The 25,185-nt window shown below is 45.6% G+C and overlaps 1 protein-coding gene across 1 annotated transcript in view; it reads right to left on the reverse strand.

The window, feature by feature from the left end:
- Positions 1–25,185, reverse strand: part of STAB2 (stabilin 2) — a 152,346-nt gene that overhangs the window by 49,130 nt on the left and 78,031 nt on the right. The window contains exons 27-39 of the mRNA XM_024732138.1: positions 24,449–24,544; positions 21,960–22,007; positions 20,334–20,470; positions 19,817–19,931; positions 16,882–16,959; positions 14,720–14,818; positions 14,525–14,632; positions 11,131–11,262; positions 8,296–8,424; positions 6,796–6,852; positions 5,682–5,777; positions 3,940–4,135; positions 2,269–2,364 (exon numbers count right to left, since the gene is read on the reverse strand). Coding sequence (XP_024587906.1) covers positions 2,269–2,364; positions 3,940–4,135; positions 5,682–5,777; positions 6,796–6,852; positions 8,296–8,424; positions 11,131–11,262; positions 14,525–14,632; positions 14,720–14,818; positions 16,882–16,959; positions 19,817–19,931; positions 20,334–20,470; positions 21,960–22,007; positions 24,449–24,544 — 1,387 coding nt within the window. The remainder of the gene's footprint in view (positions 1–2,268; positions 2,365–3,939; positions 4,136–5,681; positions 5,778–6,795; positions 6,853–8,295; positions 8,425–11,130; positions 11,263–14,524; positions 14,633–14,719; positions 14,819–16,881; positions 16,960–19,816; positions 19,932–20,333; positions 20,471–21,959; positions 22,008–24,448; positions 24,545–25,185) is intronic.

Genomic DNA, 25,185 nt, shown 5'->3' on the forward strand with positions numbered 1-25,185 from the left:
GGAGTGGGGAGTTTGCATGCGAACAAAGAACAGTCTAGTCTGGTCTAGAGGCTCTTTACTCTGCACTCTCATATCGCAATTTTCTGAACACGATTGAACATTTATTTCCATTACTAGACTGAAGCCCCTTAAGCAGAGTGTGCAGTGGAGACCAGGCTGGAAAACTGGGTGAGTGCCAATTGGTGAACAGCTCTGTACCACACCTTGCTAAGGTGTGTCTCCTATAGGCAGTGAAGTTTCTCCTACTGGAGGCTATAGAGAATCAGAGCAGGTTGTCAGGTACTGGGGAGGGTGGGTAACAGTGCTGCTATAGTCCAAATGTTTATGTCCCCACTCCCCAACCCATATTTTGAAACCTAATCTGCAACGTGCTGGTACTTGGAGGTCGGGCCTTAGAGAGGTGATTAGGTCATGAGGGTGGAATCCTCACAAACGAAATTAGTGCCCTTATAAAAGAGACCCTGGAGAGCTCCCTTGCCCCTTCTGCCATAACATGAGAAGACGGCCATCTGCAACCCAGAAGAGGGCCATCACTAGAACCCAACCATGCTGGCACCTTGATCCTGAACTTCTAGCCTCCAGAACTATGAGAAATAACTTTCTGTTGTTTATAAGCCACCCAATCTACGATGCTTTGTTACAGTAGCCAGAACAGACTAAGATATCTATGTTTTAGAAAGCTCTGTCTGGCAGCAATGTGGAGTATGGAACAGAGGGAAATAGGACAGGAGGCAAAGAGATGAATCACAAGGCTGCTGGTGAGAGGAGCAGCAGGGGGACGGGCTTGAAAACTTGTCACAGCCTCCAGACTATTCCCTGTCCCTTTAAAAGTGGCTGGTCCTCCCATACACCATGGTCCTATAAGCATATAAATGACAGTCAAGGGTAAACCCCTAGATTAACCCTGGCTGCCGCTTATGTCTTGATCTAGGGATTCCCCCAGACTGTCTTCCTGTTTATGTGACCCTGTTGCTCCCTGCTTCCCTCTCCCAGGCCCTCTGAACCCTGGCTTCACACACTAGCATTTGATATCTGCTCTAGGCTGTCTTTTTGGCTCGAGACCACTCACACTTCCGACTTTAGCTTTTCAACAAAATCTGAGTTCTCTTGATTTTAACATAACCTGGAGCTTTGGGCAAAGACACTCCTTCTGACAACCGCACATCCCTGGAGCCCTCATTGGGCTGGCAGGCACCTGTGACTCCTCCCCAGCCCCTGCCCCGGGTGACGGGGACTCTCTGATACCTGCTTCCAGGGGTATCCTCTCCAACCCAGTGTCAGGGTGATCTTTGTAAAATGCAGATCTCATCACATTGCCACCCTGCTCAAAACCCTTGAATGGCTTCCTGTTGGCTTTGGCAGAAGGTCCGCCGTCCTTAGCCTTTCATGAGCTGACTCCTGCCTACACCTCTAGCCTGTTCTCATTCCACTTTCCTCGTTGCCTCTACATCCCTCCCATTCTGCAGTCCTTTGGTCCTGTAGATGTGCAGAAACTTCTCACATCTTTGGGCTGGGCCACGAGCTTCTTTCTGCCTGAAATTCTCTCCCCTCTCATCACTCTCATGGGGGCACATTAGGAGTCATCAGTGCAGCGTGGGGGGCTGGGGAAAATGAGCCTGCTCAGACCCTACTCGGGGGAAAAGAAATTGATACAGTCTCTGGAGGACAACTTGGCAGTAAGCAGCAGAACTTTCCCCCAAACTGCCAACTTCTAACTCACCATCTCAAGGAATTTAACCAAATAAATTAATAAGACAAATGCAAATATATATATGAGTATATATATGAATATATATATATGAATGAGATACTCACTGCAGCATTGTTTATGATAGCAGAAAATTGATTTTAAGAAGCATGGTACAATCAGATAATCGGATATTGTATAGAAATTAAGAAAAATGATATTTACCTATAATTATTCACATGAAAAGATACTGATTATATATATTGTGAAGTGAAAGAGTAGGTTACAAAACTGTGTGAAGAGTACAGTCCCATACACACATGTATATACCTAGACCAAGGCTGGAAGGCCAATACACAACACTAGTGACAGTTTTGTCCCTGTCTTGGGAGTATGAGTAATTTTTATTTTCTTTTTAATGCTTTTCTTTATTTTACAATCTTTTTGGCTGCAAGTAGGAATTACCTTATCGCCAAAGGAAGAAATAAAGATGCCATTTCTATTTTAGAAGGAGAAAAACATGTAGCTGCTGAGAAGTGAGGCTAAGAACAGATCATAAGTACCAAAAGGCTGGCTCTTACCATCGTCACATTTCACTCCTCGCCAGCCCACATCGCAGTCGCAGGAGCCGTCACCCGCGGGTCCTTGACTGCATCTCCCATGGACACAAGTACACGCTGAGTGGAAAAACACCCACACATTGTTAGACTTCTGACCCGTGTTCAACAATTCACTTTACATCTAATACTAAGGTTCACTTCGGTGCACGTAACTCTACTGCCTGGTTCTAGATGATCGTTGTTGCTCATGGGTTTGGGGCGTGGATTCCCAGGAAGGGCGGGGGCATAGGAGGGAGCTAACAGGTGAATTAGGTCATGCTTCAACAAAGACCACCGTCTGGGGACCGTGTAGCACTGTGGGGCAGTGACCCAAGCAGTGTGAGAGTGTTTTTGGCTGAGGTTCTCTGAGGAATCATGGTTATACGGGACCCATTTGGGACACAGCCGTGTTTGTTCCCTAAGAGTAGACTTCAGAGAGAAGCCCACTCGGTTCCTATAAAGCCGGTGTGGCACCACCTTCTTTGACAACACAGAAATGCCGATTCCTTGGTTACGCAGCAACATTGTGAACCTCTTTGAGAACTGGATGAAAGTTAAGGATGCCTTCCTCAGAAAAAAGCATTCAGCCTTGGGGGTGTGCTGGACCCCATGAGGGTCATCTGTGGATCCTAGGTGAGGAAATCCTGCATAAATGCAAGCAGATAATTCTTCCATATAACACAGAAGAAAATCAGCGCTATAATGCCAATTATATATTATACGGTCCAATTATAATGACTCAATTATATATTATATGGTCCAATTATAATGACTCAATTATGTATTATACGGTCCAATTATAATGACTCAATTATATATTATACGGTCCAATTATAATGACTCAATTATATATTGATTTTGTTTGGCTTGGACTAGCCATTGAGAAAACAGCAACAGCCAGGTCAAATATGTAGTTTTTAATACAAAGTAGAAAAAAATGCTTCGTTTTCCCATCATGGATTAGGAAACCCCTTCTCCACGTCAGCCCGCTCAGAGGTGTGTGTCCCTGGGCACAAGGAAGTCAGGGTGAGAGAATGCAGACGACGCGGCTAAAACAGATCATGATTTTTGTGAAAACAACGTAAAGCGTGTGGCTGGCAGAGGATGAATCAATAGAGTGACCTTCACGTAAGGGACATGATTCAAGAACAAAGCTTTGGAGGGAGGCAGGGTGTGCATTCAAATCTCACCAGGTGTGACCTTGGGGGAAGTCATTCAACCTCTTTGCCTTAAGTCCTCATTTGTAAAACGGGGATACGAATACTCAACTATACATGGCTCCTGTATGGATTAAATGAGATGATGTGCACACATCTGCTTGTCAGAGGATCAAGCAATGTCCAAAACAGAGCGTACCCACAGAGGACCAGCACACGCAGGCAAATACAGAAACGTGGGTGGGTTGGAGAATGTCAGTGAGCAGATTGGGGAGGGTTGATAAGTCCAGGTTAGTAACTGAAAATGTTTGGAATCACTGCCCATTGTAAATTACACAACACAGAAGTTCCTGTAATTCACATGATGATGGGGGGGGGGGGGGGATTCCAGTCTGCCCCGGAGACAGGCTGGTGAGGGAGCACGTGCGGAATCACTCTTTTCTCCTGCATTTCCGGCTGGTTTCGGGCAGCCTGCCTGGGTCCGGACGGTGCGCACCTTGGTCGCAGTGGATGCCGTACTTGCCCTCCGTGCAGGTCTCACAGGCTGTCCCGCTGAAGCCCTCTCCACACACACACATGCCCGTGCCGTTGACTCCGTCCAAACAGATCCCGTTCCCAAAGCAGACGTTCTCGGCTTTTCCTGGGCAGGGCTGGCACTGGGGACCAAAGTAGCCCGCACAGCATTCTCTCGTCTGAAACAGAAGGACCAGGCTGGGCTTGGACAAGGCCACACTTCCATCCTTTGGTTTTGTCCAGCCATGGTGAGGACATCCTGCAGGTGGGACTGGATGTGTGTCCGTAGCTTTGACCCCTCATGGAGGGGGTGGGAGGGATGGGGAGAGCAGCCCCCCGAGAACCAGGTGAGGCTATGCAATTTCCAGGCGTGCCAGGAGCAGCGTGGAGGCTTCTGCCGAGGAGGCAGGAAGGAGGGGAAGGAAAAAGGCAAGCAGGGGGAGAGGACGAAGAAAAGCGAGAAAGAAGGAGGGGCAGCAGGAACAAAGTAAAAACAATGCAAGTGATGCCAGAGGGGCCCTCACCATCCCCAAACCTGGCACCTTTGCATTGTGTGTTATTTCACCTGGTACTGAAGGTTGGGAGGTGGGTGAGACCTTTGACATTCTATGAATGACTCTCTTTGAGTTCAGGGAAGCCCTGTAGGATATCTGCTCGCTTGCGCCTGCCTTTATTGAGTGCATTAAAACACAAGCTCTCCTTCAGCTGCAGGTTCCACAACTTAAGGGCCAAACCAGCTGCCCCTGCAGGACAGGCAGAGGCTGCGTCTAGTCTTCTGCGAAAGCAGCAGGACAGGACGTCATAAAGGATCTTCCTGCAGATTCCAAAGTAACAGGTCAGAGATGCCTAGCTCTGGGGTCCCGCTTTCTAAATGACCAGGTGCACCTGTTCTTTCTCTGGAGAGCTGCCCATTTCCTGTCTCTTTCGCTCACGGGGCGTTTCCTCTGTTGTGTGAACAGGGAGATCCTCTTAGCCTCTCAGTCCCTCTATTTCTTTTATTTTATTTTTTTTTTTGCGGTACGCGGGCCTCTCACTGCTGTGCGGAGCACAGGCTCAGCGGCCATGGCTCACGGGCCCAGCCGCTCCGCGGCATGTGGGATCTTCCCGGACTGGGGCACGAACCTGCGTCCCCTGCATCGGCAGGCAGACTCTCAACCACTGCTCCACCAGGGAAGCCCCCCTCTATTTCTTCATCATGCAACAGAATATTGCAGCTTTCACCAATGGGCTGACTTGCAGGGCTGTCCTGAATTTTAGTGCTACCGCTACTACTTTGAATGACAGTGGTAATGGAGATGATAAGGAGGAAGGGGAGGTGGCAGAAAGAATACATGCAAAGGGGGACTTCCCTGGTGGCACAGTGGTTAAGAATCCACCTGCCAATGCAGGGGACATAGGTTTGATCCCTGGTCTGGGAAGATCCCACATGCCGTGGAGCAACTAAGCCCGTGCGTCACAACTGCTGAGCCCGTGTGCCACAATTACTGAAGCCTGCATGCCTAGAGCCCGTGCTCCGCAACAAGAGAAGCCACCGCAATGAGAACCCGCACACTGCAACGAAGAGTAGACCCCGCTCGCTGTAACTAGAGAAAGCCTGTGTGCAGCAACGAGCGGCCAAAAAAAAAAAAAGAATACATGGAAAGGCACTTTGAAAAGTATAACACATGATTACATTTCTCAATGCTGCTGCAATAGTTAGAAGGCTTATTAAATCATTATACTCACAAAGACAGTTTTCACACACTTTGGCTGGCACCCGATGAACAGGGATCGCTTGCCCATGAAATAAATGGTATAGAGACATCTCTTCGTCTCTGCACCCTATGAAATGATAATGATTATATCAGCTTTTCAGTTAGAACAAAGCTTTCCAATCTCTAAAAGCAAGTAGGTGGGTGGTACATTGCTGTCTCTCTAACTGAAATGTTCTGGAAAAGGAAGGTGTTGGCTTCTTGGAGCTGTTTCATAAGAAAGAAAATGCAAAATCACAATGTTGGCTGCCAGAATACCAGGTGGCAAAATTCAGATAATTATCGCTTATGGTAGTACTATGTAAGAAGAACTTTTCTTTAGAACTGGCTCAAGTCAGGAAGAATCACAGAGTCAATCAGATGAAAACATCCTTCCAACATTCCACATTGAGATGTGGCTTGGTTTCTGTTTATTTATTGGTTGACATTCTGCCTTGGTCTGAGACAAGATTAAGGCTGCTTACAAAGACTTCTAATATACAAGATTAAATGCAAACTCAAGTGAGAAGAGTCAGCATTGTTAGTTATAAATTACTATTATGCAACGGAAGGGACATGTAATGGTTGGAGCATCATCAGGGCTAGCTTTTTGCAATAAACAGCTATAAGAAATATAGCTGGGTAGTTAATTCAAAGACATGTCTACCTCCCCGCAGGTCTGTCAATGTGTTTCTTAGAGAAAGTTAGTTGTAACTTCAACTGTAAAGGGAATCGGGAAGGTGGGACTCCTCCAGGTTGGATACCGAGTTGGATATGGAGTTTGCCTCCTTTGATAAGCTTTCTTGCTCCTGTCTTTAACCAGCTACTGGAATATGAAAGATGTAGAAAGTGAAAAATCCCTTCCTGCACTGGGTGTTGGTTGAGATGAACCCTTGTTTCTATTTATGTATTAATTAAATGTTTGCTTTGGTCCAAAAAAAATGGATTTAAGACTTTAGAAAGATGCATATAAGGTAAGAAGGTAAGGTTAAATTAAGATCAAGTGAAGGAATGAAAGCAGTGAAATGAGTTGTGCTTGAGACTCATTTTCTAATTTGGACCTCCCTGGGATCCAGAAACAGTTTTATCAAAGCAGACAAAATACTTACTAGTGGTTTAGTTCCAAACGGGCAGATCGGCTGTTGGGGACACTTCCCACACTTTCCCTTAGTAAAACACAACCAAAGTGAATATCTCATGGTTATTAACATTTAGTGCAAAATGAGGCTACAAATATTTTCCAGACATGGAGCTGGAGGTTCTAGGCTATAAAACTGAAAACCAGAAGCTCGTCTGGTCAACCTCTTTAATGTCCTTTGAGACAAACACTTCAACTGCTTTGGGTTGTGGACACTGGAGCATCACTTTCTCTACTATACACTCCAGATGCTCATCATCTTGTAACCTGTGGGGGGGTCTTAACTCACTCGAATCCTAATTCCTTTACAACAACTCTCATTTATTGAAAACCCACTACTCAGTGAATTGGGCCGGATTCTGAGACTAAAGGATGCATCACGGGCAGCGCCCAGCCATGGGGTCCGCGTGGAGATGACATTCACTATCATAAAAAAAAGAGCACGAGAATGACAGGCATTTTCCTAAAACAGAAGGAGACCAATGTGGCTAGTTCTTAACTTGGCACCTACTGGACGGTATTGTGTTGTCGTTCACAGTTCTGGCTCTAGGGCCAGACTGCCTGGATTTGAACACCTTCTCTGACACTTGCTAGCTCTGTGAACCTGCGGGTGTTACTCAACCTCTCTGGGGCTCATTTTTCCCCGTCTGAAAAATGGGCGGAGTAATAGTACCTGCGTTGAAGGGTGTTGTGAGGGTTACCTGAGTTAATACATGTAGAATGTTTAGAGCAGTGCCTGGCACAGAAAAAGTGCCCAGTAAATTTCAGCAGTTATTACTATTATTGAGAGACTCTACACCATCTCATGGACTAAAAAGTCTCCTTTACTGCATCCTATATTATACTGAAATGACCTATTTCCATATTGCCTCTCCTGCTAGACCAGGCTTGGCCAAAACCTGTCATGGGTGCACCATACCCTGCCACCCCCCTCCCTTGCCTATGCTGGGTGTGGCACATTTTCCCTTTGAGGAAGGCTGGTGGCTCCAGAAGCCTCCTCCCTCCACAACATAACCCTCCAGGCAGCCTTTCAAGGCACTAGACCGTGAGCCCAATGAGGGCAGGGGTCATGTCTTTTTTATTTTTGTGGAGCCACAGCCAAGTATGCTCCTTGGCATTTAGAGATATTCATGCAGTGTTTTTTTGTTTTATTTTTTTTTTTTGCGGTATGCGGGCCTCTCACTGTTGCGGCCTCTCCCATTGCGGAGCATAGGCTCTGGACGTGCAGGCTCAGGGGCCATGGCTCACGGGCCCAGCCGCTCCACTGCGTGTGGGATCTTCCTGGACCGGGGCACGAACCCGTGTCCCCTGCATCGGCAGGCGGACTCTCAACCACTGCGCCACCAGGGAAGCCCTCATGCAGTGTGATTTGAACTGAATTGAGATACTCTGATAGATGAGTCCTATGCTCAAAATTATAAAAAATAAGCCAACACTCTTTAGATCATCATTGGCCTCGGACAGAACTTACTCGTAGGATAGTAGTGTCATTAATGTCACATCTATTCTTCTGAATTTCCAGAACTTTCCCCAAGCCATGGATCACTCCCTTGTCAGTGGCTACATTGGTGTAGTTTATCGGAGCCTCATTTACGTAGAGCTGTGAACAGAGGGTTAACTGTAAGTTTTTACTACAGTGATTTTAAGGGAAATAAGGACGATGGGGATTGGAGGATATCAATATGACAACGGCTTAGGAGATACTCCAAAATTCACCGGGCAGGTAGCACAGTGTAGTGGAGAGAGCTCTGCCCTAGGAGAGGGGAGTCTGAGTGACAGTCCTGCATCTGACACCTTCCAGCTGTGTGACCTTGGGCTAGTTGCTTTTCCTCTGTGAATCTCAATTTCCCCTTTTGTAAAAGGAAGACGTTGTTCTAGATAATCTCTAAGGTTTCTCTCCACCCTTCAAATGGTCGGTTTTTATTGTTTAGAAAATTCTGAGTCATGATCGTTATGTTAGTGCCCCTGATAAAATGGCTCCATGGATGACGGATGTGCTTGGCTGTGCTGGTTATTGGTGGTCCAGGAGGTGTGGATGCCTTTCAAAGCCAGGACATGGAGAACGAAACTCAGTGTCCTTCTAGCATATCTCTACTTCCTGGTTAATTTGCAAGCACCCCTAAGTAAGGCTAAGTGGCTGTTATATAAGAATAAAAATAACTAGCATATTTGAGTGTTTTAGAGTTTGTAAAAAGTGTTCCACCAGATGGCATTACTTCCCAGTGTGAGGAGACTGCTCAGAGGTCTGCATTACCATACCATGTTTCCCTTGGGGCTTCTTTGGCGTTCATGGTATGTTTGTATTGTCTTTGCCTTGTGTGTCCCTAAGTATCCAAGACATGGGAACTAAATTTCTAAATGTTGCCAAATTAAATTCAACTTTGAGTTGTAACTTGTTTTGTTTTGATTTTTTTAAATGGGAGCATACCTTAATGATTGCTTAGCAAAATAAGTAAAGCCATTAATTCATTCATTAATATAACTAATATAACTGAAAACAAATGGTTGTTTGAAAAATTGGGGTGTGTGTGTGTGTGGGGGGGGTGTGTAGCAGGGCTGAGGTTGGGAGAAGAGGGAATTCTTTATTGTACTAAACAGATGTCAACTTCATATCTCATAAGGGTTTAAAAATGATTAACAACTCCCAAACTCCCCACTGCATCAAGATTAAAATGACTCTACTAAGTGTTTAAATTTGAACTTCCACTGACTGTTAAAGTCCCTGATGATTTACTTGGAGTCAAGTGAATTTCCCCTGGATGTTGGGATAAATCATGGCTAAGGTCCACAGAAGCGGTCCAGGGTCTGTGTAGACTTGGAAAAGAGGCAGGGGGGCCTTACTTGTGGTGTCAAACGGTGATTGCAAAACAAATTTGTAGAATTCCAAGATGTTGAGCTATTTTAAAATATCAAAATGGCAGAACTTCGGATGCTGTAATACTGTTGATTTGGCATTAGAAAACGTCTGAATCATTTTTATTGTGAGATGTATTCGAAGAATTACAGGTTGCATTAAAATTTTGATCTGAACACAAGTTTACTCATTTAGAGAGCATTTTTCTACATCTTCTTTGTCCTGAGAGTAAATGAGTTATCAATAAAAGCAAAGCCTCTATTGTAAGATCGAACTATTTGTTTACTGTAAGATAAAGCCTCTACTGTAGAAAGGAAAAAAAAAAAAGCTCTAGATCAAAGACTTTCCAAACACATGAAAAATAAATGTGACAGAATCAAAACTGATTCAACTAACTGCATTGGAATATTCATTTCTACATGATGAAATAAAAGATGACATAGATTAAAATAAAAAATGTAAGGTCTTTATCAACAAAAATTGCCTTACCTGCAAAAAAAAGAAAATGTATTTAAAAGGATCTCCTCAAAATTATTGCACAATAGGCAAGATTATTTATAGGAGTCAGAGGGAAATGTTTGGAGGTAGATTATTCCCTAAGTAATGAAGAACCATGAAGATTTTTTTTTTTAACCCAAGCATGTTAAAAGAAAACCTGTACACAAAATTCACTTGTACTTCAATGATGGTAACACTGAGAAAATTATTTTCAAAACTGCATTTTTTTACAGGGACCAATTATTATTGCTTAAAAATTTGTAATTAAACCTTCTTTACTTTAATATAGTGCTGTTTATCCTAAATAATTTTTTATTAATTTTTCTTATGAGAATGTACACTAGAGTTATGTAGTGAATTTCTTGTTGAATTTTCAGATTGATGTTTGAAGTAGGTACAAAGAATTTTATATTGAAATACTTAAAATATGTATTTAGTCTCAATTCTTCCTACGAATTCTAAACACTTTAAGTACTTAGGGGTTGTGTGAGATTAATACTGGAATACTGGTATAGGGGTCAGTTGGTCTGAGGTCTGCAGTCTGTATGATCAAGCAATGATAATAATGTTTATTCATTTAGCTGCTGGAGTCCGTGAGGCTCCTTATACCCTGGGGCCAGTGCCACTTCCTGGGCGTCAGGTTTTGCTGCTGGGTTCCCTTCCCTCTTGGAGGTGGCTTGGGGGCTGTTTATTTGTTAGGAATCAGAACTGAAGGGCACCTGTGACTGCTGGGATTCAATCCCATCGTCAGCCAGGCCACACTGATGATTTGGTGACGGGGAGGGGGAAGGGGAGCTTCCCAGTCTGGCTGAGTCATTACTTTACGGTGAAACACAGACAACCGTCTTCTGCAGAGAAGGCTTAGGAAGTGCTGGGGAGATTATGCAACGCAAAAGTGATGACGGACATGGAGCTAGGACACCCGCCTGTGGGTTTTAAGGGAAAGGATCGCACCTGGTCATTGCGGAGGAAGAAGCCAAGGAGGTAGGAGACGCCCAGCATGGTCTCCCGGTGCATGCCGTTGTGCAAGTCATTCTTCAGCAGTTTCTCCTCCAAGACCACGTGATACTTGAGTACATCCTCCTCCTGGACAACACACAGAAGGGAAAGTCAACCCACAAATCAGCCGGTCCCCGGGCACTTACTGGGCTGCCCTGATGTCCAGGCACCGTGGGGTTTAAGAGCAATAGCTTGTTGAACTGGAAGTTTCACCCGAGGCATCAGGGCACAATAGATAATAAATACCAAACCCGAGACAGATCACCTTGGGGAACCTGCAGACTTTCCATGTAGGATGGTCAGGAACTCACTACAGGACCCTAAAAGCCAGAGTGAGGGCAGAAAAGGTTGGGGGGGATTTTAAAGTTGATTTCTTTGGTGATAACAGCTGTGAAGAGAGTCCTCACACCCCAGCCTGCCTTTCACCTAGAGGTCATGAGAGGAGGCTCAATGGGGGTATTTCAAAGGGCTTGATCTGTGTCCTCTGCAGACAGGGTAGCCTGTGCGGTGTCACTCAGGCCTGAGCAATCTTGCTACTGGCAGGTTGACCCCCAGCGGAGGGGGCAGGCTGTCACCGCACGGAGACAGGCCTGCACTCCCAGCACTGACATGGGACAAGAGAGTACAGGTGTCCTGTGGACCAGAGGTTGGCCATGTCTGAGACAGCTGGTGCCTTAGGTCCTATCCTAGATGGCTTTCTGGAAGGGCAGACGGGCCTCCCCAAGGGAAAAGCTGGAGGTGGCCTCTGGATGCTGAGGGTCCACTGAGAAAAAAAGTGGCTGTAGGAAGAGAGGCATGCACACAGGTGGGGGGAACTGCAGTCAGAGACCACCAGGGATGGGTGGGGTCTCCAAAGAACCATCAGAGAGAGAGCAAGAGCGAGAGAGCAATGGCATCTCAAGACGGTACCAGTTAGATAAGAACTTCCTACCCTCTTAACATCTCTTCCCGACCATCAACAGGTCCTAACTGCAAATCTGGTCTCACCAGAAGCGTCATATGGGGAAGGAGAGATGGTGAATTACTGTCTCAGCTCCAAATCACCCTCTACACTGTTTCTGCGGTGGAGCTGGGACCACAGCCCACACTGCTCCTCTGCCAGGTCTCCTGTTTGGCACCGCCAGTGGAAAGTGCTCGAGGGAGACTGTGAGGCCTGTTAGAGGGATCTCCTCTTCCTGCATGATTCCTGGTCCTGGGGGCATCACCCCAGCTGCACTTCATCGCCCTGCCAGCGGCAGCTGGATCCGAGTGGCAGAGGCCTGTCACTCCCAGACTGGCCTTATCATGTCCCCCCTCCCCCAAGACGCCAGCACCAGCTGGGCAATGGCATCTCCGAGACGCCTGGGTCTTGGACCCCCAGGGACCCTCCTCCAATGTCAGAGGCACAAGCAGAATGGCACCCCGTCCTCAGAGGTCTGCGGTACAGCTCCTCCAGCCTCCTCCAGATTTCTGACTTTTAGTTCTTTCCTCTGTTCTCCCAGCCTTTGGGGTTATAGATGCTTCTATGCTATCTCTTTTTTACCTTTCAATTATATTTATATAATTTTATACCCAATAAACAATTCATCATATTGAATTCTCTCTGATATGGTTTCCGTCTCCTGATGGACCTTGATTTTTTTTTTTTTTAGCAATCATTTTTACCTTTCCATACTGATTTTTTTTCATGGAAAGGAATTTTATTTTAAATACAGCAGTGTGTACATATCAATCCCAAACTCCCAATCTATCCCTCCTGCCACCCTCTCTGATGGACCTTGATTGATTCAAGGACCAAACCCCCTCCTCTAGTTTCCTTTCTAGACAAAGCCCAGCATGGAGCAGTGAGGAAAGAAGATTTAATTCTAAATCCAATTCAAAATGTTGATTTTTACAAGGAGCTGGATTTTTTTTTTTTTTTTTTTTTTTTTTTAATTATCCCAGGGCAGGAGAAGAATATTCCCCACTGAACAGGTTCAAAGGGCTGGGGGAGGGCTGGGGTTGAGGAGACACAGTAAAGAGGACTTCCACTTCCATCCCAGGAGTCCTGCTTGCTCAACACGGCAGTTACAAAAGTCTAACACACCATTCCTCCCTTCACAGAGTTTTCATCCAATTGGAGAGCTAAGACACACCCGCCTGAAAAGACAGTTCCTTATACCAGGTGTGTAAGTGCTGAAGGGCGTACTAATGGTCTGAATTGAGAGGCAGGAGAGATTTTCTGCAGCTCAGGGGCCAGAGCCAGCTTGTCTGAGGAGGTGAGACTGGACTTGAAGAATGGGTATATGTATAGCTGATTCACTTTGTTATAAAGCAGAAACTAACACACCATCATAAAGCAATTATACTCCAATAAAGATGTTAAAAAAAAAAAGAATGGGTGGGGAGGTTTCAGGAGGCATCGAAGGAGGAAGGGCAGCCTTCCTGATTGAGGGGGCGTGTGTGTGTGTGTGTGTGTGTGTGTGTTTGTGTGTGTAGATAGGAGCAAGGTACTAAACATGCCTTTGCTTTCTTTAGGGTCTGTATGACATCACTCTGGTTAGACCACATGGTATCTGCTGAGAATGGATGGGAGACAGCAGTGGGCCCAAGGGTGGCTTAGCGGGACTTTAAGTATCAGCCCCCATCTCCTTAGCATCCTCATCTCAGTCACCCTATATAAAGAGAGAAGTGAAAACAGCGTGCTTGCTGTGCAATTACAGCTTTAAACTTGTCCTGCCACTATGGGGCTGGGTGCGGGGCACCCCTGGGATCCTTCTAAATGGAAATTCTGGCGCCAGCACTGAATAGAAGGTAATCGTGGCCAGTTTATGGAGACCGTAAGAACCTGGGGAGGTAGCTTGGACTTAGTCATTCAGGAAATGGAGATCCACCCAAGGGTTTTGAGCCAGAGAGTGACAGGACTGGAGCTTTTTATTATTTCACAAAGTCTTTTGACAAGTTCTGACTGTTCAGCCCCAGATGTTAGGAATCAGGGAAGACAGAGGCGGGGAGAATAGGAGGAAGACAGAGACAGTGCACTCCCTCTAGGTCCCAGATGCTGACAGCTCACTGCATGGGACCAGGGAGAAGCCAGGGAGGGGAGGAGGGGTGGCCATGAAGATGTTTCCAGGTTCCTGGGATGCCTTCATCCTTGTGTATGTGAGCCTGAGTGTGTGCTTCCAGGGGTACGAACTCAATATATGAGTAGCTCTGGCTTGGGGGAGGTTCGGGTATGAGAGAGTCTCTGCTCAAGTTTATGTTAAATATCTGGATATCGACAAAGAAGTTTTGATGAAAGAGTGAAATGGTACATGGTTGATGGACTGAAAAACTTTAAGGGTTTGAATTTCCAGGAAATAATTTCTCAGGTTATTATTGCTGATACTACCAGAGTTGTGACCTTCTTCTCCCGGATGTAACTCTCAATGGCATCGTTGTTTGGAGCAAACACCGTGTAAGTGTCAGCAGCCTCGATCGAACTTGCCAGATTATGTTGCTGTGATGGAAAGAGACAGGAGCGCGTGAGGGACTTCTGTTCCCAGGTAACCCGAGCAGAGGGTCATGCAGAGGACGTGGTACTTGCAATGATGTAGCCCCGGAAGACGGAATAGTCAGGCATCTGGTCCAGCCGGGTGAGTAGGTTTGGTAAGGAGCCAGTTAGACCTCTTTGGGGAACCAGAACCTGGGAAAGGAAGCCCCAAAATTCTGTTAGCCTGCCTTGGCAGGACTTGCTGCTCTCTAGTACATAGGTTCATGTCACATAACAATATGTGATCATGAAGCCTCTGCAAATAGAGAACAAGGTACCTTTTCCTTTGATCGTTTGCAAGACTAAAGAGAGGTGCACAGTTTGGGAAGTGAAGTGGGTTGGATTTCAGCCCTACTCCACCACCAGACCAGGTACCTCTAGGCAGGGAACAACCTACACAACTGTTCATGGTGGCCCTAACAAAGGGGACCACAGTGCCCCATGGACAGGTAGAAAAGGAGCTCCTTAATGAGCCAGTGCAACCCAGAGGCTAAGCAGGGAACTTGAATCAGTTGATGCACAGCCATAGATCTCTGCGTCCACATAAACTTCTTCCTCGATCCAGCTACCTAGCCATGAGGACCCTCAGCGGCCTCCTTTGAGAAGTGAGGACAATGGCACATACTTTCTTAGGGTTGTTATAAAAATCAAATGAGATAATGCAATACATGGCACTTGGCACAATGCCTGGCACCTAGAGGGCTGTCCATCATTCCAATATTACTGCACACAAGGTGGGGTGGTAATGCTGATGAGGGACAGGGAAGAGATGCAGCTCCACCCCTCCGGGACATGCCATTATATGGGGGCTCACGACCTAATCCATAAAGAACTATCAAAACAAGGGGGCACAGTTATGCCAAATGAGTTCTATACTGAGAAGTCCCACGGGATTTCAGAGGAAGGAAAAGGGAATAAAAATGACATTTATCGAGGTCTCCCTAGGCAGCAGTGAGAGAGAAGGTGTTGTTTAATACTCATAGGGAAGAAAAATGGGGCTCAGAGAGGTTATGTAACTTGCCCAGGGTTACACAGTTAGTTAAGTGCCTGAACGAGACGCTGTATGATTCTAGAACTTACCCTCTTGACACTACGTCAGCCTCGGTGATATGGGCTGCAGGGATCAGGGATGGCTTCACAGAGGAGGTGGGACTCGACCTGGCACCCGTGATAATAACGCTCAGTACAGGACGTGGGTTGAGGTGCCATTTTACTAATGAGGTTTTGTTAATCAAAAATGTAAATGAGAAGAAGAGGTAATTTTACACTTTAAAAAAAAATTTTTTTTAGTACTTTGAAAAGCCAGTATTGGAGAAGAAAAATACTCTAAGTAATATTGCTTTCTGATAAATGAAGCCATAAGCCCAGTATAGTTCCCTGCAAATGACCTATCACTTGCTCAAAAAATGGTGTATTTTTTAATGCCTCTTGGTAATACAAGAGAATTGCAAGGTCTTTGAAAAGTGTTGCACTCAGAAGTCTTATAAGAAGCCTCTCTTTTCTGAACAGAAACAGTTAATGTGTTCTGTAACTTGAAATAGAAAAGTATGTAAGTGCCACGTGAGAATAATTTTAGTTAAAATGCAATTAGTTGATTGTCTTTTCTAATCTTCCGCTTTTCAAAATTTCCCAATATACCCTAAATTCGAACTTTAATTTTAAATGAAGGTATTAATATAGTAACTGAAAATTATAGGATAGTTTAAAAGCTCGTTTCCCATTAAACTTTTTTTTTCTATTTCATACCTTTGAATACTGTTGAATTGCATCTTAGAAGAAAATAAAAATTCTACAATACCCTTCCTACCCTTTTCCATTTTTTTTTCTAGGGCACAATAATGCAGAGGGGAGAGGACCAGTGACACATAGCCAGTTGCCTCTCCTCCAGTTCTTGATTATATCCAATCTGGGCATATGGACTTCCCAATACTAAGGTTCCCGTGTACCTTGTAAGATATTCTGATAACTAAGAAATATGATATATGTGGCCACACATTATACAGGACCCACTGCAGGATATAGGCTGAGTATATAGTAACTGAGTCTTACTGAATGAGTAGAGCCTCGAAATGGTTTTAAAATAAAAATAATGAAGCACAATACAGGTTGTTTTTATATTAAGGCTAAGTATTTTTTCCCAAAAAAGATACTGCACAGGAGGATAAATAACAAAAGGAGAAGAGATTCAACATGTGCGGGAGGAAGCGATTTTGTACCTTGTTGATGATGTGTATCACTCCATTTGTGGCTGCATTGTCACCATCAATGACGCACGCCCCTTCGATTGTGATATTCTGTAAATGCACCACAGTGAGAAGGTGAGTCCCTATAGAGTACACCCAGGGATTGAATTATTTCTGGGTTTCCCACTTTTTGAGTAGTAGTGACCTTCTCACTTTTGGACCATGACACAAAGTCAGAAATTTTAAAATTGAGAACCTTTTGATATTACACACACACACACACACACACACACAATTGAAATGAAATAATACTTTCCTCTATCATGTGGGAGGCACCTGATCATCGATTCTACCTTACTTCATTCTATTTCATTAAAAAAGTGCTGGAGACTTCCCTGGTGGCACAGTGGTTAAGAACCCTCCTGCCAATGCAGGGGACATGGGTTCAATCCCTGGTCTGGGAAGATCCCACATGCTGCAGAGCAACTAAGCCGGTGCACCACAACTACTGAGCCTGCGCTCTAGAGCCCACGAGCCACAAATACTGAGCCTGCGTGCCACAACTGAAGCCCATGCACCCCAACTACTGAAGCTCGCGCCGCCTATAGCCTGTACTCCGCAACAAGAGAAGTCCCCACTTGCTGCAACTAGAGAAAGCCCGTGTGCTGCAAAGAAGAACCAACGCTGCCAAAAAAAAAAAAAAAAAGTGCTGGCTGAGGCTCACTAAAGTGACCCTGCAGTTGGAAAAACACCGCAAATAGTGTTGTGGGTTGAATTGTGTCTCCAAAATTCGTATGCTGGAGTGCTAACCACCAGTGTCTCAGAATGTGACCCTATTTGGAGACAGGATCTTTACAGAGGGTCATTAGGGTGGGCCCTAATCCAATATGACCGGTGTCCTTATAAGAAGAGGGTATTTGGGCACAGACAGCTGCACAGGGAGAAGACCATGTGAACATGAGGACGGTCATCTACGAGCCAAGGAGAGAGCCCAACGTCAGTCCTCAGAGAGGACCAACCCTGCCCACACCTTGACCTTGCGTTTCGAGCCTTCAGAGCTCTCAGACAAAAATTTCTGTTGTTTAAGCCACCCAGTCTGTGCTTCTTTGTTATAGTAGGCCTAGCAAACTAATACAGATAGTTACTGACTTCTCAAGAATATTAATTACACGGGGAAAGGAGCTAAGTAAACCCAAATGCCCACTCACGCAGCCACTGAAAGGAGCTAAGTAAACCCAAATGCCCGCTCACGCAGCCACCAACCAAGCATGACACATCTGGGCTCTGCTCTCTCTGGTTTCCTCTCCTCTTCTCCCACCACGGCCCTTTGTCTGAAATTCCTCCTGGGAACCCTGGGTGCAGAGGGGACTTGCCTCACCCTGAGCACATCAGCAGAGGTCCTGAAACAAACATTCCTGGCTACCTTGCACATCTCTCCTGGTTACAGGGAGACATTTATATCAGGCGTATGAAAGAACCCATTACAACTGTGTCTTTGATGGTTAGCTGCTCTAGCTCACAGGTCTTGACTGATTTACCTCTGAATCTGCGGAACCTGGGATGAACCTTCCCAGGGTGGGTGTTCAACTAATGCTTGCTCAGAGCACCAGTGATTTCAAACACCAATGGAAAACCACCCATTGTCTGATATATGCATGTAACGTTCTAGAATTATTGTAATAAAATAAAATGTAAAGAGTCCATGGGACCGTATGTAACTCTTTTCTGCTTTCTAAAAGGAATGATCTGATGAAGCACATATATTTAGGTAATACTAGGCATAGAGCCTTTTCACAGCGCCATCACTGATGGGGAGGTAGGCAGAAATGCTTTAGAGCTGTAGTTCTAGAATATTCTGACTCTGGCCCATGCTCCATTGATGGGGCAGTTCTCATTTCCCAGTAGAGTCTCCATTTTCATCTTGTTCAGTTCACAGAAAGAACTTTAAAACACTGCCGCATTCAGCAGGGCAGCCAGACTTCCGCACAGAAAACTGAATCCAAGTCCTTGAAACACTATAGAGAAAGCCAGAAGGTGAGCTTCTACGGGGCTCTGCTCTCCTGTGCGCTGTCCTGTCTCCAACACTCAGATCAGTTCCTGGAGCATAGGAGGTGTTCAATAAGCATCTGTTTGTTCATTGTTTTGGCTGCATCGGGTCTTCGTTGCGGCACGCGGGGTCTTCGTTGCGGCACGCGGGGAGATATTTCGTTGTGGTGCGTGGGCTTTTCTCTAGCCGTGGTGTGCAGGTTTTCTCTCTCTAGTTGCAGTGCTTGGGTTTTAGGGTGCATGGACTCTGTAGTTGTGGAGTGCGGGTTCCAGAGCTTGTGGGCTCTGTAGTTTGAGGCAGGCGGGCTCTCTCTAGTTATGGCGTGCAGGCTTAGTTGCCCCGTGGCATGTGGGATCTTAGGTCCCCAACCAGGGATCGAACCCACATCCCCAGCACTGGAAGGCGGATTCTTTACCACTGGATCACCACGGAAGTCCCAATAAATATCTGTTGACTGATCCTAGCTTAATACAAAATTGTAGTAATCTCAAATGACTCAATTAGTAGGTTTCCAACAACCAGCTCTTAACCACACATAAAAATCCAAGTTGTGAAACTGCGTGGCCTTCACCCAGAAGAAATGAAAGGATTGCCTTTACGGATCAGTCTGCTGTCTGTCAGGAAGAGCCTGTGGCCAACCAGTAGGCAGAGAACTTCATTTTATACTATCCCTGCTACAGAGTAACTCTGTGTGTGTGTGTGTGTGTGTGTGTGTGTGTGTGTGTGTGTGTGTGTGTGTGTGTGAGAGTGTGAATACAGGTTGCTAAGTGTTGAAGCTGGGTGATACCTACATGGAGGTTTTATTCTCCATTTTATTTTTGCTCACGTTTGGAAATTTCCCTAACAGAAAAAAACTAAAAGTACACTATGAACGTAGGTCACAAGTTTCCACTAAACAGACACAACACGACGCTCTCTTACCCCATCCGCCTTCGCCAGGTGGAGGAAGCTGCCCTGCAAAGACGTTGCCAGCATGTCAGAAGGCGACAGGGCCTGCAGATCAGCCACTCCATACGTGCCCAGTAGTGTATGGTACCTACAACAACAGTCCATAAGGGCTGTAATGAGGTGTCAATGCTTGAGGCAGTGGCATTGTGAGGAGTTAAGAGAGTAGCTTCTGGAGCCAGACTACCAGGTTCAAAATCTCCCCTGCAACTTCAGCCATGGTACCTGGGGTTAGTTAATTAACCACCCTGTGCCTCGGTTTCCGCATCTATAAAATGGGAATAATTCTGTTTCACAGGGTCCTTGGGAGGATTAACTAGGTTGTACATAAAGCAGTTAGCACAGAATTGGCTGTCAGTCATGTTGACGACTTCCATCCTGGGACATGGTCAGTTGCATGGATCTGAAGGACCACGTGGCCTCCCTTCACTGAACTTCATTCACACTGATGCCAGTAAGATACCATGAAGAATAAAACACACATAATACCTACTTTATGAGGGTGGGAATATTGCTCTTGGTCAACCAAAAGGCTTTCTCATCTTGGTCCATGTCCTCAATAGCTTGTTGGGAAGGCACGAGGATGGTGAGGTTTGAGGCGGCTGACAGCATGGGTTGTAGGGAAGCATTCTGAATCGCAGAAGGAAAAGAAACTGGCCTGACTCATGTCAGAGGACAAATGCTGACTTATTGCTTGGCAGAGATGACATTTCCCATGTGATATAATTTCAGAGATACCAGAAGGTCCTAGGGACCCCTTTCCCAAATCGATCCCACCTACTGGCTGATGCCTCCTCTTTCCTCTGAGACTCATTCCTTTTATTTAAACGTGTGAACCTTGACAAAAGGCACATTTTCCTGATCAGGTCACACTTGAGCCATTATCAGTCATTCACCCTTTAGTCTAAATGAAGAGGCAGAGAACAGTCTTGACAGTGTCATGCGTGTGTGTGCACACGTGTGTACAGAGAACCTTGAGAATCCTCAGACGCCTTTGGAATAAGGATGGTGGCAAGATTACAGGAAGAGTTTCAGCATGAGAGAGAGACTGGAGGCCTGAAATCAACCGTTATCTACTCACCTAGAGCTACTTCTGGGTAGAAGCGGTGGTGGGTTTATGTTTCACAACCGGCTCTCCAGGAAAAACAAACAAACAAAAGCCCCGCTTCGCAGTGTTTGCTGATTTCTGTGGTGTAAGTTCTCCCATCATAGCTGATTCCAAGCTACCACCATAACAGCATAAAAAGTGGAGTTGGGAAAGCTGTGCTCTTGTGAGCTAGGACGAGTGGGTCTAGCATACCACAGGGCAAGCTTATGAGTGTGGGGTGGGTCTGTATGAAAATGAGCACCTGCTATAGGACCCTCAGTCCCCGCTGTCCTGTGTGATGGGGGTCAGAGGGACCCCACATGGAAGCAACAGGAAGGCGTCCTGGAGTGGCTGCTGACCAGACACTGCGTATCTTAGCATCTGTCTTCTTAAAAGGGACAAACCACTTGTCACGATGGCTGGCTGAACCTGCCACCTTGGGCCACTCAGGCAAAGATGACAGAGACTCAGACAACTGGGGGTGGTGGGAATTAGACTCTTTGTTATAGAACTTTCCAAAGGAGAGGGAAAAGCTCCTCTGGGCATGTTGGGCTGAGGGCTAAACACACATGAAATATGATATAGTACTGCAACTATAAATGCCAAATATAATTTGGTGAATTACCGTGATGAATTATGCTGACTTTTCAAAAATCCCTCTTTTGATGAATGAAGTTATACATATATATTTGGATTGGTTGAAAAGTTGACCACCCCAGCTTATCTTAGACCAGAAGCTCTTGGCCCTGGTTGCATGTTAGAATCACCTGGGAAAGTGTTAAAACACACTGATGCCCAGGTCAAACCTCTACCCAATCAAATCAGAGAGTCTGGGGGTGGGAGCCTAGGCAGGGCTACTGAAAAACATCTGTTCCATGTGGCTCTAAAGTGGAATCAAAGCTGAGAACCACTGTTCTAGACAATTTCCCTCCCTCCCCCTCACCAGCTGCATTTTCAGTTTTCTGTTACATGTAGTCCAAATATCTACAATTATTATATATTCCCAATCCTAATTCCAACAAAGGTACTCACATTTATCCACTGGTTAAATATAGCTGCTGCAGAGAGAAAGGACAATTCCTTATTCATTTCGTGCAAGAGAGGGAGGAGAGAGGAGAGAGAACACAGAGGAGGATCAATGAGAGGTATAATCACAGGGCATCTCTGAGCATTGTCCTTGCCAGCCTTGTCGATGCCGACATGAATGATGCCCAGGCTGGATGAATCCCCATGTTGCCAGAGCCATGCATTTCTTTCATGTTTAATGGCTTGAATTATCTTCTATATTCGAGGTAAAGGAGTAATTCCAGAAACATTAAATGAAACAACAATGTCGAATTCGTCCAAATCAGAATTTATGTTGTAAGAACACGGCCACCCAGCCCTAAAGGAGGGTCACAGAACTCAGTAAACTGTCCCCTTTCAGAGCTAGCATTGAGCAGGGGCTTGGGACACAGTGCCAAAGCACTCGGGTTTTCTTTCTGGTTTGGCCATTTCCTAGTTCCTTAGGCAAGTTCCTTCATCTCTCTGGGCTTCGATGTTCCCAGCTATAAAACAGGGATGATAAAAGCTCCAGCTGGTAGTGTTGATGTGGAAACTGGAAGAGTTAATGTTTCTAAAGTGCTTAGAATAGAGGACGGCATGCAGGACACAGTCAGTAGGTTTTAGCAACTATTATTTTTAACTTATCCGCCATGGGGTTTGTTAATGAACATACACGCTGAACCATCTCAATTGGCACCAAGTTGGAGTGAGGGAGGATATAAGATATGAAAGAGAAAAGATGGCCCCTGATCTTATGCAACTTACAGTTGTTTTGGGGATGTTAGGATGTGAAAAAATAACACAGAGGGCTGGTAGATCAGTGATGTTTGAAGGTGTGATAGATTAAAGAAAGCTCTAGACTTTGAGTTTAAAAAGTCTGGGTTCAATTCCTGGGTCTGCCATTTACCAGCTGTGGGACCTTGGGCAAGTCACTTAACCTCTCTGAGAACTCAAGTGCCTCACCTGAAAAATGAAAATGATGATGCCTTGCTCCTGGGATTATGAACATTACATGCATTAATGTATGTGAAAACATTTTAAAAATTATTAAACACCACGAAAGTGGCAACAACAATTATTATGTGCAAATTTACCAAAAGGCAATACATCTCAGAGCTGTCTTAATTCCTTTTTGAAAGTGGTTGAGGTTATGGAATAAGTTAGTAAATACCAGTTAAAAAGTAAATCAGTAAATGGATAAGTACAAGAGCTGAGATGCTCGGGTAATCCCTTCAAGGAGAGGAGGGCATGAGCTGGACCTGAACTGCTGGCAGAAAGACCTGAGGCTGGGTCCATGGGGGCGGGGAACGGAGCCAGGAAGGTGACAGCTGGGAAGGCGACAGCTCAGCTAAGCTGGTTGAAGTGAGCTGAGTCCATGTGAAGTCCTCAGAGTTACCAGGCCGAGGATTTGGACTTGATCTTGTTTTCCGTGGGAGATGAGGGGCATTGTGAAAGCAGGGTGTTAGGGTTTTAAGGTTTTAGGAAATGTGGCCCATGGATAGTGCAGAGAAAATGCTGGGTCCATGCTCCACGGTCTGAATGTCAGGAGACAGGCCTGATGGGATGAGTAGGAGAAACAGGTTCAGTAAAGGGCAGGAAGGACCCTGATAGGCAGGGAGGCCAAGGTCAGATGCTGCAGCTGCCAGGGAGCACGTTAGGGCAGGTGCAGCCCTGGGCACTGTTACGCCAGTGGTTTCCGTTGAGAGGAGGGTAGGAACCAAACTCCAGTGAGTTAAACAAAAAGTGAGTGATGAGAAAATTCACCAATTTACTTTCTCATTTCAGCAAATCTTTATGAACAGTAGGAGTGAAGTAGGAAGCAAGGACAAAGACCTGCCCTCAAGAGTTGACAGTCCAGTGGGGAGACAGACAATTAGGTGGGCCGTGCCCTACGCTGATAGAACATACTAACGGTTAAGTGCTTGGGCTCTGCACGGAGACAGCTGAGCGACCTTAGGCAAGTGTGCTTAGGCTCTCAGTTTCCTCATCTATGAAATGGGCATGATAATAGCATAAGCCCAGAGGCTGTGGTTTAAAGGGGGTGCTGCAGCATGTTAAGGATTTAGTAAGATGCCTGGTACACAGAAGGTGCGCGTGCATGCACACACACACCCCCCAGACAGGGGTAAGCACAGGGTGCTCTGGGTGCCTACAGGAGGCACACAGCCCGGACAGGAGTGCCCGAGAGCTCAGCAGGGACCAGTTATTTGCCCATCTGGGAAGTCTGGGACCAGCAAGAGGCAGAATGGCAAGAAAGGGAAGCCAGGACTGCTTGGTACACAGAAAGTGCCTAATAAAAGTTACCTCCCTTCACCTTGTAGAAAATTTGTGACCCACAGAGCACATATGCCATTTATGAGCAAATGATTGGTAGAACACTTTAAAGCCATCCTAGCCAAGAGCACTTTTTTTTTCTTTTAAATTTGAAGATTTTTGTCTTTATTATTCTGTACTGGAGTTGATCTCAGAGGACTTACCACTGCAGCGTTTCCATAGCAGAGAAGGCCATCTCCTTCATAGCCCTCTTGGCAGACACAACTCCAGACACCAGAAGAAGTAAACTGACAGGTTGCCTGATACAAAGAAAATGAGAGAAATGGTTTGCTTTCCCAACTAAAGCATTAGGTATGAGGTACACCTGTGAATCGTCAGGCTCCTTCTACAGTGAGAACTGCAAATTTGGGGCTGAAAGACGGTGGAAGTAACCCACAGGCCCTCAGCCCTTTCTGCAGGTTTGGTGCACTTCTTATGGAATCACAATTAGATTCTTTCTTTTCATCCCTGCCAAGATTTAGCAAGCAGAAATCAGGACACACAGTTAATGTGAATTTCAGATAAACCAAGAGGTTTTTGTATAAGCATGTCCCATATAGTATTTGGGGGCACGCTTGTGCCAGAAAAGAATTCACTGTGTATCTGAAATTCAATTTTAACTGGGTGTGTTGCACTTTATCTGGCAACCCTATGCTCGTTCTTCCACGCTTTGGAATGAAGTGCAAGTTCCAATAACCTCTCACGTGTGGAATGTCAGGGCTTGGTTGGGCTTAAATTAAGCAAGAGTGTTGGAGCTTCTTCAGCTTTATGAAGTGCTTTCATGATTCTTGGGTAACGGATGCTTTAGAGGCATCTCCTCCCATTTTTTTTGTCTTTGAATATTACCCACCTGCCCACACTACTAGGCGTGGGTCTGGCAGTCCTGTTCATGATATGTCAC

The sequence above is a fragment of the Neophocaena asiaeorientalis genome, unplaced genomic scaffold (genome assembly GCF_003031525.2).
Source record: "Neophocaena asiaeorientalis asiaeorientalis breed wild unplaced genomic scaffold, Neophocaena_asiaeorientalis_V1.1 scaffold418, whole genome shotgun sequence".
Classification (NCBI taxonomy): Eukaryota; Metazoa; Chordata; class Mammalia; order Artiodactyla; family Phocoenidae; genus Neophocaena; species Neophocaena asiaeorientalis.